Below are 19,187 nucleotides of genomic sequence, written 5' to 3' on the forward strand. Positions count from 1 at the left end.
AAAAAAAGGAGAAGGCTCAAATCAACAGAATTAGAAATGAAAAAGGAGAAGTAACAAGTGACACTGCAGAAATACAAAGGATCATGAGAGATTACTACAAGTAACTATATGCCAATAAAATGGACAACCTGGAAGAAATGCACAAATTCTTAGGCTTACAGCAACCAGAAGCTGAGTCTATGAGGGAATAAAGTTCTGTTGTTTTAAGCCACTAGGTTTATAGTAATTTGTTATGGCCATCCTAGGAAATTAACGCAGATATTTATCATTCCAATTTCTCTTCCTTAATTTGTAAAGTTCCAGATTTCACTCTGTTATCATTTTCCTTTTACTTGAAAAAAAAATTAGCATTTATTTTAAAGGCAGTAAATTCTCTTCGTTTTCCTTCACCTAAAAAAAAAAAAAAAAAGATTTGAAGTAAACACCCTTGTAATAGACAAAAAGTAACTACCTTTTTTTTAAAAGCAAACTAGTAACTACCATATTTTTCTTAGCAAAATTATTTAATGGTGAAATATTAGAAACTTTCCTATTAATGACAGGAACAAAGGTAAAGATGTTTTTTAATCATGATTACTGCTTAACGTTTTACTGGACATGGTAGCTAATGCAAAAATACCAATAGGAAGGGAGGGAGGGAAGGAAGTAGGAAAGCAAGGAAGAAAGAAAGGAGAAAAGAGGGAGGTGGAAAAAGAGGGAGAAAAGAAAAGGAAGAAAATAAATTAAAAAATTAAAAATTAATTGTCCAAAATATCCCTATTTTCAAATGATCCAAATGCTCACTTTGAAAATTGAAGAGAATCAGTTGAAAACCCACTAAAACTAATAAGCAAGCTAAGTAAGGAGACAGACACAAGAACAATGTTGGAAAGCAATAACGTTTTGATACTTTAACAATAACCAATTAGAAAACATGAAGAAAGAATCCTATTCAGAATAATAGCAAAACCCACAATGTATGCAAGACTAAACCAAAGATCCATGTGAATAAAACTATAACAATTCAAATACAAAAAAGAAAAACAAAATAACTGTAAAGAAATACTATAGGGCTTCCCTGGTGGCGCAGTGGTTGAGAATCTGCCTGCCAATGCAGGGGACACGGGTGCGAGCCCTGGTCTGGGAGGATCCCACATGCCGCGGAGCAACTGGGCCCGTGAGCCACAATTACTGAGCCTGCGCATCTGGAGCCTGTGCTCCGCAACAAGAGAGGTCGCGATAATGAGAGGCCCGCGCACCGCGATGAAGAGTGGCCCCCACTTGCCGCAACTGGAGAAAGCCCTCGCACAGAAACGAAGACCCAACACAGCCATAAATAAAATAAATTAATTAATTAAAAAAAAAATTAAAAAAAAAAAAGAAATACTATATTCCTTGGATGCAAAGACTCAATATTGAGGATATCAGTACTACACTTGTTATTCTTAGAAATTCAATGCTCTCCAGTGAATTTTCAAAAGTGAAAACACATCATTCTGAATCTAAGGTTTATACAAAAGAAAAATTGTATGATATTGGCTAAGAAATTTTAGTCTTCTAGCTGAGGCCCCAGACATCAAGGGGCTAAAACAAATCATTCCTACTGTAGCCTGTCCAGATTCCTGTGCCACAGAAACCAAGAGAGATGTTATATTTTATATTTATATATCGTATGTGCAAATTTATTTTGAAAACAGAATACTACACACATCATTTCATATCCTACTCATATCACAGATACCTTTCCTTGTTAATAGATGCCTCAGTACAGCCTAATTGTTAATGGTTTTCTTTATTGTATATTTTACCATAATTTAACAAACCTTTACTTTTGGACACATGGGATGCTGCAAACTTTTTCCTATAGAATCACCATTCTAAAGCACATACATGTGCACATAATTTTGTCTGTATCTTTAAATGTTTTGGCCTAATTTTTAAATTTATTTATTTTTTAAACTTTGGGTTTATTTATTTATTTATTTATGGCTGTGTTGGGTCTTCATTTCTGTGCGAGGGCTTTCGCTAGTTGCGGCAAGTGGGGGCCACTCTTCATTGCGGTGCGCGGGCCTCTCGTTATCGCGGCCTCTCTTGCTGCGGAGCACAGGCTCCAGACGCGCAGGCTCAGTAATTGCGGCTCACGGGCCTAGTTGCTCCGCGGCATGTGGGATCTTCCCAGACCAGGGCTCGAACCCGTGTCCCCTGCATTGGCAGGCAGATTCTCAACCACTGCGCCACCAGGGAAGCCCCCTGGCCTAATTTGTAAATCTTTATTTCCTGGGGAGAAATTGTCACTAGTTAAAAATAATGGTATTAGCATCAGCCCAATAAACGGCTATTTAATAGAGTAATATTGAAAACAAGGTTGGATCTGTGCCCTTAAGAAACTCAGCTTTAAGAGGGGCAAGACAGGAGAACAGGTAAGGATTGTACATTGGATTCCAATATATTGTACATACACCTGTGTACTTGATATGTGAATGACCTCATTCTCTATTTTGCAAATGCAATAATTATACAGAAAAACTGATTGTTCCCTTGTATTCACTGGAGAGGATTTATTAGCAGTGACCCAAAGTGAAGGCTTCTAATTAAAGAGATTTCATTATCAGAAAATATATTTTGGGTCCTTCGCTAGTGTCATGACGTAAAGGGATTATGTTTTGTCATAACAAATAAGTACACTGGATTATAGATAGACTTTTACATTGTTAATGCATAAAACTCACAACCCTACAATATGTTACTCATTACTATTAATTTTCACTCCAAATTAATGTGGGGCTTTCTAGTATTTGAATGCACCTGACTTGGGTACAGGCTCTGAATTAAACAGGAAGCTGAAAATCATGTATAAGAAATACACGAATACATGCAAGAAGCAAGAACTAAAAATAAGAGAGCCCATTACACAACGATATCTTGAATATCTTGAATATCAGTGTATACACGACTCATGTATGGGTGGAAATGGTTTGGGTTATCTGCGGACTTGCACAGCGAGGAGGCTCCCTAACATCACTGGCTTCACACAGGCGTTTCCACGTTGTGCAGCAGCAACTTGAGTGGGGCTTCACGGCTCTATCTATCCACAATACTTGACAAAAGCCCTAGAAGGTACTTAAAGTCATAATGGCACTTCCTATACTGTTTGAAGAAACTGTGCAACAAGGCAGTTAAGATTCAATCTTGGATGAATGGGAAGCCAAAGAATTAGGCAGCGAACTAGGCCGCGGAGAGGGAAGCGGAAGCCTGGCGTGGTCCTGTGAATCGGCTGCCACCAGGCGACGGCCTCAGAACGTACGCAGAAATTCCCGGCCCTGCGCGCTGACCCGAAGACCCAGCTCTCCTTCGACTAGATAGCGGCCAGGAAGCAACAGGCCTTTATCCACTCCACGAACGTCTGGATGTCTTTTCGGTGCCGGACACCGATTACAAACAGAGAAGTGAGGAGTCCGACAGAAAAACCCTGGTTTAAAGTATCCCGGCGGGAGGCGCTGGTAGGCAAAAGCCGGAAGAGATGCCGTGACCACTCTCCAATAAGCCGAATCCTCTCCTCTGCTGCCTCTCGCAGCCGTCGGCACCGGCTGTGCCCTCGGCCCACTCTGGGTCGCAGCGCTTGTCTATAGTGAAGTGTCCGCAGAGAGGCGTTATTGCCCAGCGCCTGCCGCGACCCCGGCGACCGCGGGTCGACCCCGGGCCGGAAGTGACGGAACTGCTCTGAGCACTTCCGGAGCTGCTGAGACGGCTTCGCCGGAGGAAGCAGTGCGGGTCTTGACCGGCGTTGGCCCGCCGCCTCCGCCGCCGCCGCGCCTGGACCCGGTTCTTCTGGCCCGGCCCGACCCGGTCTGGCCCGCCCGGGCTCAGCGGCCGCGGGGCCACGGCTCCCGGTAAGTGCGCGGTGCGAGTCTAGGCCTTGTTTACCCCGGCGGGCCGGGGGAGGGGGTGGGCTCTCCGCGCGCCTCCCTAGCCCGACCGGGGCTCCGCCTTCGTCGCTGCCCGCGAGGTCCCGGCGCCCTTGGCAGCTCTTACACTGTTTCAGCGCACTCCGCCACCCGCCGAGGGGCGGCTGAAGGCTGAGGCCAGGGCGAACTGGCGCCTGGCGTCTCTCCGTTATTCCTCCTCCCGCCGCCTGCTCAGCTCGCAGTGAGGTCGGAGGCCAGCGCCTCTGACCGACTGGCGCCGGCGCATCTGGGCCCTCCCCGCCGGGCGCGCCGGCAGACGCGCTGCCTCCGGGGCTCCCCACTCGAGTCATCGTTGGGAGCTCTAGCAATGCAGCCCGCACGGTTAGTTAACGCCCGTTGGTGAAGGGTCCCGCAGCGCGTGGGCACCGTGTCCTCGCGGATATCCCGGCGCCTCGGACGGGACAGGCGGCCCAGGAGCTGCGTCGACCTCGCCCGACGCTGCTGTGCTAGCGGCGGCAGAGGCGACCGTGTTCTGGGATGACTTCACCTCAGTACTGATTGTTACCCTGTCCCATAGAACTTTCTGCCACAATGGTCATCTTCTGTATCTTTGCTGTTTAAGTAGGGTAACCACTATCCACACGTGGCCATTGAGCATTTGACTTATGGCTCGTGCAACTGAAAAAGCAAATGTTAAATTTTATTTAATTTTTAAGTTAAGTTAAATTTAAATAATCACATGTGGTTAGTGGCTACCGTATTAGACAGGGTTCATATTTTTGTATCAAGTAATTTTCTTCGGATTTGTAGACTTAGTAAATGACCTACAGTGCTAAATATTACGTCTGGAGTAAACGTCGTCAGACCCACCAAAAAGTCCGTGTTTTGTTCTTGTCATCTTTAAACTGAGAAGTCTTCCGTTTGAATTCTTTAGCCCAGGGTGGGTGGCAGGTCTTCTGAACACGTGACTTTGGGTGAAGGGGGAGGAGTAATTTCTGTTACTCCTTTTCTGTTTGGGATGTAAGGATAATATTTAATATCCAAAGGAAATCAGAGCGTTATCATCAGTTCTGTTAATGAAGTAATAACATACTGGCCCCTTTAAGCAATGTCAGCATTCTTTCAAATAGAATAGGGATATTTAACTTGGAAAAGATTAAAAACTAAGGTTTTATTTAAATTTGGACCTAGAACACCCAGTAAGCATGAAATGACATTCTCTTTTTTGGAAGGCAGCCTGAAATTTTCCCCGTTTCTTGAATATTTAGTTGGTGAGAAGGCTATGGGCAACCTGTAAGCCCAAATCCTGGAGAAAAATCCAGAGAAAGTGAAAACGGTGCTTTTTTTGTTGTGATTCTGGAGGTAGCTTTGTGGATAGTATTAGGCTTTCTGGGAGGGTGATGGGGCATTAGGAGTCCTCATAGGCCCTGGATCTGGTGAAAGTATTATGCTGGACTCTACTGGTTGGCAGCAGTGTGGTCCTGGGCAAGTTGCTTAATCTTTTTGAACTCTAGTTTCCTCATTTGTAAGAAGGGGATGATAGCCACTTTGTAGGGTTTATAAACATTTAATGAGAATGAGTCTGACCTGAAATTGGCTCTCATTAAATGAAAGCTATTACTGGTAGTGATATTTTGTAGATGGGAGCAATATTTGTAATGCTCTTTATGCAAATTTGCCTAATAAGCAGTATCGTACATAAAAATGCAGATAAAAGAAAACAGAATAAAAAAATCAATTATTCGCCTTCTATTTTGGAAATTATCTTCCACAATCATTGTTCAGACTTTGATTTTCATTTAGTTTAAATTTGCCTGTTTGTGTTTGAAGTATTTCTTTGAAAGTTATAAGCTCTGGTTTTCCAAGAAATTCAAAAGGATAAAGAAATGGACATAAAATTTCTAATTAAGTAAGCAAATAGTACTTATTTAGTCTTGGATAGTGGGATCTGTAGTTCTGAGAAAGTCAGGTAGCCCTTGAGCATGTCAGAAGAGAGGTGGGAAATGGGTGTTAATATTGCCTAGTGGGCATTCTACTGGAGACATTTTTTTTTGCTTTTTGAGCGCAAACCACTGGACCGCCAGGGAATTCCCTCTGTTTTCTCTCTCTCTCTCTCTCTTTTTTTTGTTTTGTTTTTTGTTTTGTTTTCTTTTGGGGACTTTTTTATTTGAAAATATTTTTTTCATGAATAAAGTGAGATCTGAAATATTGGCAGTATTCTATAAGTGTTAGTGGAGATGACTTCATGGCAAAAGTCCAGTTTAAGTCAGTTATGATTTGCTTTGTCAACCTCTGTGTAACATTTAAGATTGAAATTGTGGTAGTTAATTTAGGAAATCTTAACAATAAGAGTGAGGTGTTGCCCAACATTGTAAATCAACTGTACTCCAATAAAAATTTTAAAAAAAAAAGTGAGGTGTGGTGGGCTTTCAAACTGAGGGAGAGAACTGGGTATCCATTTCTCTCACCAGTACCCCAGGTTAAATTATTGTTAGCTGTTTATTTATTTAAGTCCATTTATTATTTATTTATTTATTTATTTATGGCTGTGTTGGGTCTTCATTGCTGCACTCAGGCTTTTCTCTAGTTGCGGTGAGCAGGGGCTACTCTTCGTTGCGGTGCACGGGCTTCTCATTGCAGTGGCTTCTCTTGTTGCAGAGCACGGGCTCTAGGCACGCGGGCCTCAGTAGTTGTGGCACGTGGGCTCAGTAACTGTGGCATGTGGGCTCTAGGGTGCAGGCTCAGTAGTTATGGCGCTCGGGCTTAGTTGCTCTGTGGCGTGTGGGATCTTCCTGGACCAGGGATTGAACCCGTGTCCCCTGCATTGGCAGGTGGATTCTTAACCACTGTGCCACCAGGGAAGTCCTGCTGTTTACTTTCAGTACTTTCTTTTTTTAGAAGGCCATGTAACTCTTGTCAGTATGTAATTATGACATATAGATTTCTATGGGACTTAAAATAAGAAAATAATTTTCTGGTCCCTTGCTGCTTGTCCTTTTAAATGTCTTTACTTTTTAAAAAATAAGTTTGCAAACTCAGGGTACCAATTTTAAAATATATGAATAGAACTATCTCTTTTCATTTTAGATGGAAATTATATGATATAGACTATTTGGGTGACATCTTCCTGAAAGATCTTCAAGAATTACAGGTATTTTTAATTTAATTTAAAGATTAATTTTTTCTCCTAAAGGAAAAATACCATAGTTAAGTTCAGTTGTGATGAGGTGGTTCTAGCATACAAAACAATTTGTTAAAAGTCAAACTGCAAGTATTACATTACTGCCCTCTCATTAATGTGACTTTTTTTTAAATTTGAGCATTTATAGGTAACATATCAGAGGTAGAGTCACTGATATTTTTATGATATCATTAAAATGTGGCTGTATAATCCCTTAGACTGGTTACATATTCAGCACACATTGATTTTTTTAAAAAATTTATTTATTGATTTTATTTTTGGCTGCATTGGGTCTTTGTTGCTGCGCGCGGGCTTCTCATTGCGGTGGCTTCTCTTGTTGCAGAGCATGAGCTCTAGGCGCGGGCTTCAGTAGTTGTGGCTCGCTGGCTTCACTAGTTGTGGCACACGGGCTTAGTTGCTCCGTGGCATGTGGGATCTTCCCAGACCAGGGATCGAACCTGTGTCCCCTGCATTGGCAGGCGGATTCTTAACCACTGCGCCACCAGGGAAACCCCCACACACATTGATTTTTAATCTTTGTTTTATTTTTTTTTTTTTTGGAGAGATTATCTACTTCAAATAGGTTTTAAATTTACTTTAGTATTTAATCCAGATTTGGTTATGTAAATTATTTACGTACTATTCAATCCAAATGCTCTTGCATTTTAAGGTCCTATTAGTTTTAGATTTAAATCACTGTTTGATACTGTTCCTTGGAAATGATCACTTGAGATAGTTCTTGTGCAGAGAAGTTAATGGGTATTTGCCAAAGCCCTCTCTGAGAAGAAGTTAAGACTGTGACTGTTTTGCTTTCTCAACTAGTATTCTCTTTTCATTTATATGTAATTGAGTAACATTTTGATCTTTGAGGATTTTTCAGTAGCTGGTTACATTTGATCTCTTGTTTCTTTACCCTAAGTAGATTCTAGCCTTGATCCTGCTAAGGCAGAATATCTATAGTTTTCCTTCACTATTGGGTCAGTTTCTTTGCCTCTTAAGTACCTCTTTTAAAGGATTAGTAGAACCCTTTAAAATGGAAAAATCAGTTAACTTTGCAGACTAGAGGAGGATGTTGAAGAGCTATGTGGTTTTTATTTTTTCTTTACTATGCACCTTTTTTTCCATTTATCTGAGAGTGATGTCTGTAAAACAATGGTATTCTTTCCCTAGATATTATAGTGGGAAGGAACTGTGTCCCTATTTATGTACTGTCTGTGTCACCACTCAGTGGAGCATGATTAGCTAAGAGATTTTAAACTTTGGTTGTTTAGCCTTTAGGATGCTTCTTCTATGGGCAGCCAGCTGTGGGAATGTGCTTCTCTCTTAAGGACCCTGGCAGGAAGGACAAATCTATGGGAATTTAACTCCTTGACATAGAGCAGATAGCCTTACTCTTTCATGCCAGACCCTTCATGTGAAGTTACCATTGTTAACTGCTTCTGCCCCTCCAGGAAAGGGTTTCCCTTTGAAAGGCCTGGGCATAGAGATGATGGTGAGGTTTCTTGTATGAGGGGAGAGTTGGAATAGGCCATAGTGGAGGTAGGACCAGGGCTATGCCATTTTGATTCTTGAATGGTTTTTGTTACAACTTCTCATATTGAAAGTAAGTAACACTTATTTTTTTCTTTTCTTCCCTTAGAAGACAAAAACACTAATGCATTTGAGAAAGTGGTAAAGTTTGTGGGGAGGGGAAAAAACTGCTTTCCTGATCTACAACTCGTCTGGATGTTAAGATGTCTGTGGACATGAATAGCCAGGGGTCTGACAGCAATGAAGAGGACTATGACCCAAATTGTGAGGAGGAGGACGAGGACGAGGACCCTGGGGACATAGAGGACTATTACGTAGGCGTAGCAAGCGATGTGGAGCAGCAGGGGGCCGATGCCTTTGATCCTGAGGAGTACCAATTCACCTGCTTGACCTACAAGGAGTCCGAGGGTGCCCTCAATGAGCATATGACCAGCTTAGCCTCTGTCTTAAAGGTGAGCAGTGTTGTCAATTCCCAAGTGTAATTCCTGCAGTTAAATCTAAATATGAGCTGTTGCTAACGTCTCCTGCAGACTGATCGAATGGCCTGTAGCTTGAAACCAAATATAAGTGTATGTTGCATCATCCGGACACATTTGATGCATTTACTTTGTTTGCTAATATGTGCATATCTAAGGTCCTCAGCTTCCCAGACTACTAGGAATTAGAAAGGAAGGGTGGGGTGGATTCAGGAAAAATAGACCAGAAGTACACAGAAAGCAGAACTGCATAGATTAACACTTGTTTCAGAAAGTCTTATGAAACTTTATGAGGTAAGATAGGATAAGCATCAGAATCACCATCTTCAACACAACAATGTGTGGGTGACTGATAAATGTCTTAAGAGAGGTACCTAGATCTCCTGGTTTGCTGTGAATAATCAGTGCTTCTGGGCTAATGAGCTCATTTGTTTCATATACTGATGACTAACGTCTGATGTTGAAAGAGATTTTAGCAATAACTAAGAATAAAGCAAGTTCTTCATAGCTTGTATTTCATTGATTTTGGGGGGTGTTAAATTGAAATTTTAAGTAATTAACAAAATTGTTTATTCTAGCAAGCGCCTTATTTTTAACACTTAAACTAGCATACTTTTCAATATTTTGCCCCTCAGGCCAGTTACTGTCCTCTCTATGTACGTTTTGTACTTCGTAATATTATACTAGTACATAGCATAGCCACATAGAACACCATGTACTGTGAATGTGAATATTATTATAGTCATTTAGACAATTTCCCGGCATGTTTCTTTCTCCTCTAACATTGGCCATTATGTGAAAGTGGGGAAATTTCTCCTACTTTACTGTTTTCCCTGACCTTCCTTTCAGGAACTGTTACATGGATTTTGTTGTTTGCTAAAATTGAAGATCAAGAGCCCATTGGAATGATTTCAACCAAATAATTTTCATGTTGGTATTTAAATGGAAATAACTAAGGTGTGCCATGGGTCATTACTATAAAAGTTGCTTTATCTACTAGTTCAGGCAATTTTTTTTTCCAGGTGATCGGCAAAGGCTAACTAATACGTTGGATTTGGACACTCAGGGCTTTATTAGCAACTAGCTGGAAGCTGAAAGCTAAAGCTTTTTGTGTGACTCACTCCTAGAAGTGTGCACATTTCCTCTCTTGTGCTCAGCAGAAAACTCTGAAGAATGGAGACCCATTGGAACCTCTGGGTTTGGGATTTCTCCACCATAACGATAACAAAGCTGCTGGGACCTCTGCTTTCCGAGGGCATTTCCCTGGTAGAAGAGAGGCATCAGATCTTTTCCTTCTTCGTTATTCACACCTCTCCCTATCTGGTCAACTAGTTTCTTTTACTTTAACCATATTATACATAGTCTTGGTATTTAAAATTACAAAAAAAATTGTCAGGTGTGTGGTTCTGGATGGTATCAATTGACTAAGTTCATCAGGATGTTCCCATGTATGCGTAGGAATTCTCAGTTTGTCCAGCCCCTTGTGCTGACTTCCTGACCTGCTAGAGCGGGGCACAGCTGAGGGGCACAGGCCCTTTCCTCCTTTTTTTTTTTTTTTTTTTGGTAGTAAAATCCATAAAATTTACCATTTTACGTCCTTCCTTTTTATTAGGCTGTCATATTGTCGGCCCCCTGGAAAGCCTTCCCTTCATCTCCTCACCTTTTAGTACCCTCAGGGCTCCTTCAGAGTCTACCTTGTGATTTCCCTGAGTGAGCCTCCTCAAGACCCTCTAGAACACAGAGGTTGTCTCTTTTGGTCCCAGTGTCCAAAATGTTACAGCCCATGTTTTTTTTTTTTTTTTTTTTTTTTTTTTACAGCCCATGTTTATTACATTGTATAGTGCAGTCTTCTGACTGCTTCATGTTGTTTTACCTTTTCACATGTTTTTGCATGTTCTCTCCAACTAGATTGTTACTTCCTGGAGGGCAGAAACTACATTTTACCTTATCTCTCCCATCATCCCTATCACAGTGTTTCATCCATAATAGGTATTGAATAATTTTGAGATACTTGTGGATTTTGTCAACTTTTGATGATGTAGCTGATGTTACTGGTGTGAGCTAGATTCCCTAGTCCCTGCTGTACATTCTCTACTGTCGTAAAAGGGCATTATTCTGTCCCTCAAGATCATGAAGAGTAGAACAAAAAGAACTTGGAACAGAGATGAAGGAACAAAGAGAGATGGAAGAAAGTTGAAACCCCAGGAAAGGGTTAAAGAGAAAATGAAACAAAGAGGAAAATAATCCATGAAATTTTAGATGATGGTAGAAGTAGAAGATGGATTTCTTTTCCCTCCCTCACTGAGGAGCATGTTAACACCATTTCCTTTCTGGGGCTGGGCAGCAAAGGTCCTGGCTCATTTGGTGGCTTGGCTGCACATAAAGGGGCTCAGTGGTGTTTTAAGTGGTTCAGGAATTTGACCAAAGATGACAGGCAGAAGTAGCTTGGTTAAGAGTAAGGGAGAAGGAATCACACACAATCTTCCTCTCTCAGGCTGGCTAAAAACTAGCATTGGTTTTATTTTTGTATTTAAAAGTTTTTTGAGACAGGAGGAAATAATTTAAGTGCTAAATTTACAGAATGGTGTTCACAGGTGCTTTGGCTACTCTCACTCCCCTGTTGCATGTGTCTCTGAGAATGGAGCTCAGTAGTCATCACCCAGGTCAGTACTGATTTCCCTCATTGGTCATGGTGCTGTTTGCACAACTCTGTGACTTATTGAGATATTTAATTCTTTCATATGATTTAGGTGTTATTCAGCTAGTAGGAAATGTGATATGTACGTAGTTTAAAATTAGAGCCTTATGAGCAGCTGTCCATGAACAAAAGCTAAGTTTGAGGAGTGGCATCAATTTTCCACTGATCTGTGTTACTCATTTTGTTGTGTTCTGGCAGTTGCCTATGGGTGAGCCGTAGCCTAACAAAATTAAGCCTTCTGTTACCTTTTGGGATTTGAAGTCTCTTAAGTAGAAAATTGCCAATTGCCTGGGACACTGGCCTTTTGGTTTAGTGAGGGCCCTTGGTGTCAGAGAGTCTTCCTGTATGTATTCTGGGACCAGTCCTTGAGTAAGATCATTAATTAAGAAAGGAAAGTGCCCAGAAAATCAGATCCCGGGCTGAGGATAGACAACAGAGAAAATGCTTATCTGTTATAGGGTGGTGGGGCGGGCGGACTGCTGATGTTCAAATAATGGCAAAACAGAAGCATTGTTAGAGAATGAGCTATCATCCTATACAAATGGAATAGTCGTGAAAGATGAAATGATTGCCAAGTGAGGTGGATTGTGTTGTAAGAGAGGGAAAATCTCTGACGAATATTTCAAATATTTTAGTGATATTTCAGTCTTTAAAGAAAACAAAGTTACCTTTTTAAAAAAATTTTTTTTAAATTTAATTTTATTTATTTTTGGCTGTGTTGGGTCTTCGTTGCTGCGCACAGGCTTTCTCTAGTTGTGGCGAGTGGGGGCTACTCTTCGGTGTGGTGTGCGGGATTCTCATTGTGGTGCCTTCTATTGTTGCGGAGCACGTGCTCTAGGTGTGTGGGCTTCAGTAGTTGTGGCTCGCAGGCTCTAGAGCGCAGGCTCAGTAGTTGTGGCGCATGGGCTTAGTTGCTCCACGGCATGTGGTATCTTCCTGGACCAGGGCTCGAACCCATATCCCCTGCATTGGCAGGTGGTTTCTTAACCACTGTGCCACCAGGGAAACCCTACATGCTGTATTTTTTTTTTTTTTTTTTTTAATTAATTAATTAATTAATTTTTATTTTTGGCTGTGTTGGGTCTTCGTTTCTGTGTGTGGGCTTTCTCCAGTTGCGGCAAGCGGGGGCCACTCTTCATCGCGGTGCGCGGGCCTCTCACTGTCACGGCTTCTCCCGTTGCAGAGCACAGGCTCCAGACGCGCAGGCTCAGTAGTTGTGGCTCACGGGCTTCGTTGCTCCACGGCATGTGGGATCTTCCCAGACCAGGGCTCGAACCCGTGTCCCCTGCATTGGCAGGCAGACTCTCAACCACTGCGCCACCAGGGAAGCCCTACATGCTGTATTTTTATATGAAACTTACACAAAGATTATTATTGCTGCTATAGATGAGGGGAGGCCTTTTCTAGTAATAACAGGCATTTTTATTGCAAAATGTGCTATAGTTAACTTAGAATAATTTTGTCATTCAGTGAATCCTGTTGGTACTGTTCCCTGAATTGCATGAGGCATTTGCTGTCAGGCTGCCTAAGAAGGGGATTAGGCATGGTTGAGCCCCAGAGGGAGCCCAGGCTGGCTTTCATTGGTGATGGGCTGGAAGCGTCTCCCACGTTGTGTGCTCTTTCTCTCAGCAGCATGTCAGGGCTGTGGGCGGGAGAGGCAGAGTGTTGCTGCTCAGAGCCCTGCCCATGCTTCAGAAAGGAGAAGAAATAGTACATTTTGGACTAGACCTAGTCCATGGAGCTACCGTGAGCTATCTGAGCTTTCTGTTGATAGGATAAACTTCAAGATAGGGTGCAACAGCAGTGCAAGTAACCAAAGTCCACAGGTCGATTAAGCATGGGGATGGGGAAGTTACCTTCTGGGCTGGAGTGGGAGACTAAGATGTATAGGTAAAAAGGAATAAAATGTAGAGGATCATGAATGCAGCCTAAGGTGTCTTTACTGTTGGAGGGAAGAATTTGATTTTTTAAACTTCAGTGCTGAACTGTGCTGCTCATTTTCTCAAGCCTGGTTTTCCTCAAATAGGGTTAGAGAAGTAAACTGGTTATTAATGAGTGTTTTTACTACAGTTCTTGCTTTACGAATTGCTGTATTAACTGTAGTAGAGCTGGGAAAATGTTCCCTAGAACACTCTATTCTGCCACCCTCTTGCTTGAATTTGTTTTAAGATCTAGTGCTTGCTATTCAGCAAAATATGGCTGGAAAATCTCTCAAAGTTCTTTTGCTGTGGATCATTTTTCCCTTTCGTGGATGAATCATGAGTTTTCAGGACTTCTGACTTTAAATGCAGAAGTCTTTGTAGTCCCTTGTTCAAAACAACCTGGTTTCTATGCATTGTCATTTGTAACATAAGCAGTTAATATTCTTAAGAACAAACATCTTATATTTATCCTTTCTCTCAAGTGGCACTAAGGTTTTGTATAATATCTGGAAAAGACTAACTTTATTTATTAAATCAACTTTCTTGTATTCTGGTATAGCTGAATTTTAAGAACATTTTACTTTTATTTATACATTCATTAATTAACCAAGTAATGGTTGTTTTCTTGTTACTACTCATGGAAAAGTATCTTTAAGCTGGGCCTAGTAACACTGAATGTTTGTGTGCTGAACAGCCATCTGATTTCTATTTTTATGATCTGATGTCAGGTTTCTTTGCATGCCTGTATCTCAGAATCTAGATTAAATGCCTGTGTTTCAAATAGTTGGTTGTTAGTGGATGTGTTGACGTACTTCACCATGCTTTAGTCTGGAAGTCTGATTTGTGTTTTACTGGTATATAAATTTATTTTTTAAAGGGAGATGAGAAATGTCCAGAGTGACATTGAGAATTGCCTAAGTACAGCTAGTGCTAGAGTTGTCCCTGTCTTGCCAGTTTAGAAAGGTTATTGTTATCATTGGCTTTGTGTCCTCACTGTGTACCTGGCATCACACACAACATGCTCACTGCCTTCCAGAAAAGAAGCTCTTCATCACATTCAAGGCCAGCTTTCATTCTGGTCTTTTCTTGTACTTTCACACTACCTTAGGAACCGTGTAAACCATTTGTAAGGGCAGGAAGAGAGAGATTATTAAAGAGCATGAGGTAAATATGGGAGTGCTCCTCCATTTGTAAATAACCATGAAAATGAAAGTAAAGGCATATATATGTTATAAACACAGATGAACAAAGAGAACATGTGGGGGGAGCATGTGGGACATCATTGCACGTGGGAGCCAGTTTGTCCAACATGTCTTTGAAGAGGTTGTGGGCTCTGATTTGACTGACAAAGACTGGGAAAGATAAGTGTGCTGCAGATGGGGGGATTAATTAAAGGTCTGTATGTAGAACAGTCAGCCCTGCTCTCACTTGGTCTCTCGGCAAAATAATCAAGGGGTGATTCTAATTCCACAGTTGTCCTAAACCTGAACTTATTTATATTTAAATGTTTATTGTTGAGATGTTACTACAGTTGAAGAATATCATTCATAATTGATGATTGATTAAAAAAAAATTAAAAAAAAAGAATGTCATTCATAATTCCATTAACGTAAAATAAAAGTTTTCTTCCTTGCTTATTATCCTTAGGTCTTGTCCGTATTCATAGATAATGTTACTGTGCTGCAATTCATTCATTCATTCAACCAATATTTATTGAGCACCTACTATGTTCCAGGCACTGGGAAAATAGCTGTGAACAAAATAGACAAGAATCCTTGATCTGGGCAACAGTACATTCTAGTAATCATTATGTACATGTATTTATATATTCTATTTTTTTATGTAAATTTCGAACATTTCCTCTTGTTTATACTTTATCCTCATTAGTTATTTTAGGGATAACATACCATCTTGTTCTTGAACCATAATTTGCTCAAGCTTTCCCCATTGGGCATTTAGGTGAGTACTTATGTGTTACAGTTATGGGGACTGGTTATATTGCTGTGAGTATTTTCATGGATGTGGCCTTTGTGTTGTTGAGCCTGGGCTAGTGGTCAGATAACTAGGTTCCAGTTCCTTTTCTGCCATTTAATATAACATGACCATGGGCAAGTTTCTCAACATCTCTAAGCTTCAGTTTTCTCATCTATAAAATAATGATAATTAATACCTTCTTCACAGCATTAAGTGAGATGATGCATATAAAGTGCCTGGCACATGAGTGTTCAAACATGGTCATGGTAGAAGCAGGGCAAGAGTTGAATAAGGAGAATATTGCTTTCACATGTTTGCTGTGGTTCCTTAAAACATTCTCAGGATTGTGCATTTTGAGTCATAGGGTAGGAGCCACATTGTGGAAGGTTCTGGGTGACATATTACTGACCGATGCTTCTGAGTGTGCGTGTGGTAGTTGGATCGTGTATCTTGGACTCTTTTGCCTTCGTCAAAGCCTCTAGTGTCCTTCTCCTGGGGCCTACTGATAAGAAAAGTAAAAAGAACACAAATTGAATTTTGAATTGGGACTAGGAAAAGATTATAGGGGAATGTAGCCTGTCTTTTGTTCCTACATTTCTTTTTTTTTTTTTAACTGAAAAACATTATTGTTCCTACATTTCTGATGAACTGCAGCGGTTGGTCTTGTGCCTGCATTGACAGCACTCCTTAATGAAGTGCTTAGCTTAGTTGATTTTGGGATCCTTGTTACTAAGGCACCTCCTTACCTTTTTTTTTTTTTTCCCCATGCCACATGGCATGCGGGAATCTTAGTTCCCCAACCAGGGATCGAACCCGTGCCCGCTGCAGTGGAAGTGCGGAGCCTTAACCACTGGACCGCCAGGGAATTCCCAAGCACCTCCTTACTTTAACTTTTGCTCTGTTCCAATATCACTCTCCTACTGCTCTAGGAAAAATTTAAAGGATTAGAGTTCTCTGCTCGAAAGAGTGAAGAGTTGTAGGAAAGATTTGAGAAAGGTGCAGACTGAGACAGCAGGAAGCTTCTCATCTTGCTCGTCCTGAAATGTGTCTGCCTGTGGCTTGATTAATTAAACTGTCATGAATTGTCGGAATTTGAAGCTTATGTTGTGTTCTCTTTTCTTTAAACTATCACGAGCCTTTATAAACATGAAATGGTTTTACTGTGATAACCATAAGTTATCAATCATAAATAGAGGAAAGTACAGGCAGGAAGAGTGAGAGGTTTGTTTGGAGATTTTAACAGGAGAACAGAGCTGTTCTTAAAATCATGAACAAAGAGTGGTCTCTATCCGAGAATGTTGCTCTCTGTGACTAGCAGTTTCTTTCCTGGCCAGTACATGCTCTACCCACTCATTTCCTTTTTCCGTTGTTTTAGACTTTTACTGGTTTCTTCAATGCTCTCACCATCATTTTCCAGTCTGTATATAGCCTTGCCACTTTTTACAGAAATATTCCAATGCCATCAAACGTGGCTTTCTGGATTCTGTATCTTAATTGGTGATACCACCATCTACCAAGCTGGAAACTGAGGATTTACCCTTGACTCCCTTCTCCCATGAAGCCCTCTCTGATCTCCAGACAGAGTCAGACACTCTTGCCTCTATACCACTTTGTGGTACATGTTTCTTTCTTTTTTCTTTTTTAAGTTGTTTATTTATTTATTTTTGGCTGCATTGGGTCTTCGTCATTGAGTCTTTGTTGCTGCGCGTGGGATTTCTCTAGTTGCGGCGAGCAGGGGCTGCTCTTCATTGCAGTGTGCAGGCTTCTCATTGCAATGGCTTCTCGTTGCGGAGCACAGGCTCTAGGCGCGCAGGTTTCAGTAGTTGTGGCATGCGGGCTCTAGAGCGCAGGCTCAGTAGTTGTGTCGCACGGGCTTAGGTGTTCCATGGCATGTGGGATCTTCCTGGACCAGGGCTCGAACCCGTGTCCCCTGCATTGGCAGGCGGATTCTTAACCACTGCGCCACCAGGGAAGTCCCTGTACATGTTTCTTGGTATGTACTTATGCTATTTGGAAAATTAGTTGTTTGTAAGCCAGGGATTGAACTCTTTGAGATAGAGGTCCATGTTTTCTCTTTGTATAACAGCATCTAGCAAAAATGCCAGGTTATGTTTTGTTCTCAGTAAGTGTTGCTTGTTGTTGATCTGACTGTCTACGCCCAGGCCAATAATTGCAAAAGTTGAGAATCTAACCCCAAGGCTCTACTCTGTGTGCTCATGTTTGTAAATAGAAGACATGCTTGTTGAAGAGCTTCCATGAAGCCAGCTGACTTTTAAGTACAGATAATATATACCTAGTGGACGTGTGGTTCCCAGCTTGGTGTGCATGTCAGAATTAGTTTTGGCAGTTCTCATACAGAAGACTGAACTTCGTGCAGATGTAATAAAACAGAATCTTCAGAGGTGAGGTGAGGTATTTTACATTATATTCATGTGGAAGTACAAAAAAATTATGAAATGATTCAGGTTATCAAAATGAGAGAGGAGTGCATCCTTTCTTTGGCTGCTGAAAAGATATGTCCAACATTCATTGTGTACTGGTTTTTTAACCAGAATGGGAGTAGGATGTAAACTGCCCACGTATACTCACAAATTGGGTAGGTTTTCTGTAATATTTTTGATGTCTAAACATTACTTCATATTTCCTTATCAAAATAAAAGTGGGTCCTTATGTCCATGTTGATGATGAGTAGCTGTAAAACTGACTAATAGTATCTGCAATCATAAATACAATGTGAATGTTTTAAAGGGTTTTTATTTTATGACACTAGTAGAACACCTGAAGTCTTTGCTTCAAGATGGTTGGCTGCCCTCACATACGTTTGTCCCTTCTCCATTTGTTTTTGTTTGTTTGGTATTCAAATGTCTGTAACAGTTTTATTTGCAATAGCCAAAAACTGGAAACAACCCAAATATCTACAAACAGATGAATGAACAAATAGTGGCATACCCATAGAACAGCGTACTGTCATCAATATAAAAAGAGTGGGCTGCTCATATAAACATGGTTGATAAATCTCAAAATATGCTGCATGAGGAAGCTCGGGGGGAAAAATAAACAATTTATTATTTCAATCATATACAATGCTAGAAAATGCAAACTTATCTATTGTAAAGGAAAGTGAATTAATGGTTGCCTGGAGAGCTGGGGGGAGGGCAGGAAGAGAGAGATTATTAAAGAGCATGAGGTAAATATGGAGGTGCTCCTCCATTTTTAAATAACCATGAAAATGAAAGTAAAGGCATATATATGTTATAAACACAGATGAACAAAGAGAACATGTGGGGGGAGCATGTGGGACATCATTGCACATGGGAGCCAGTTTGTCCAACATGTCTTTGAAGAGGTTGTGGGCTCTGATTTGACTGACAAAGACTGGGAAAGATAAGTGTGCTGCAGATGGGGGGATTAATTAAAGGTCTGTATGTAGAACACTCAGCCCTGCTCTCACTTGGTCTCTCGGCAAAATAATCAGGATAATCTGGGGAGATATAGGGCACTTAGAGAATGTAAGATTTGGTT

General features: G+C 41.1%; 1 protein-coding gene across 6 annotated transcripts in view; it reads left to right on the top strand.

Moving 5' to 3' along the window:
* Positions 1 to 3,723: 3,723 nt before the first annotated feature.
* ARIH2 (ariadne RBR E3 ubiquitin protein ligase 2) overlaps positions 3,724 to 19,187 on the top strand; it is a 49,407-nt gene continuing 33,943 nt past the window's right edge. For 2 of the 6 annotated variants that reach the window (XM_061196743.1, XM_061196746.1), the window contains exons 1-3: positions 3,724 to 3,869; positions 6,972 to 7,035; positions 8,705 to 9,047. In XM_061196743.1, coding sequence (XP_061052726.1) covers positions 8,799 to 9,047 — 249 coding nt within the window. In that variant the 5' untranslated portion in view covers positions 3,724 to 3,869; positions 6,972 to 7,035; positions 8,705 to 8,798. Of the gene's footprint in view, positions 3,870 to 6,971; positions 7,036 to 8,704; positions 9,048 to 19,187 lie in introns of those variants that run through there. The other 4 variants (XM_061196744.1, XM_061196745.1, XM_061196749.1 and 1 more) reach the window with 4 other exon arrangements.

Source organism: Eubalaena glacialis, chromosome 7, assembly GCF_028564815.1.
Source record: "Eubalaena glacialis isolate mEubGla1 chromosome 7, mEubGla1.1.hap2.+ XY, whole genome shotgun sequence".
Lineage (NCBI taxonomy): Eukaryota > Metazoa > Chordata > Mammalia > Artiodactyla > Balaenidae > Eubalaena > Eubalaena glacialis.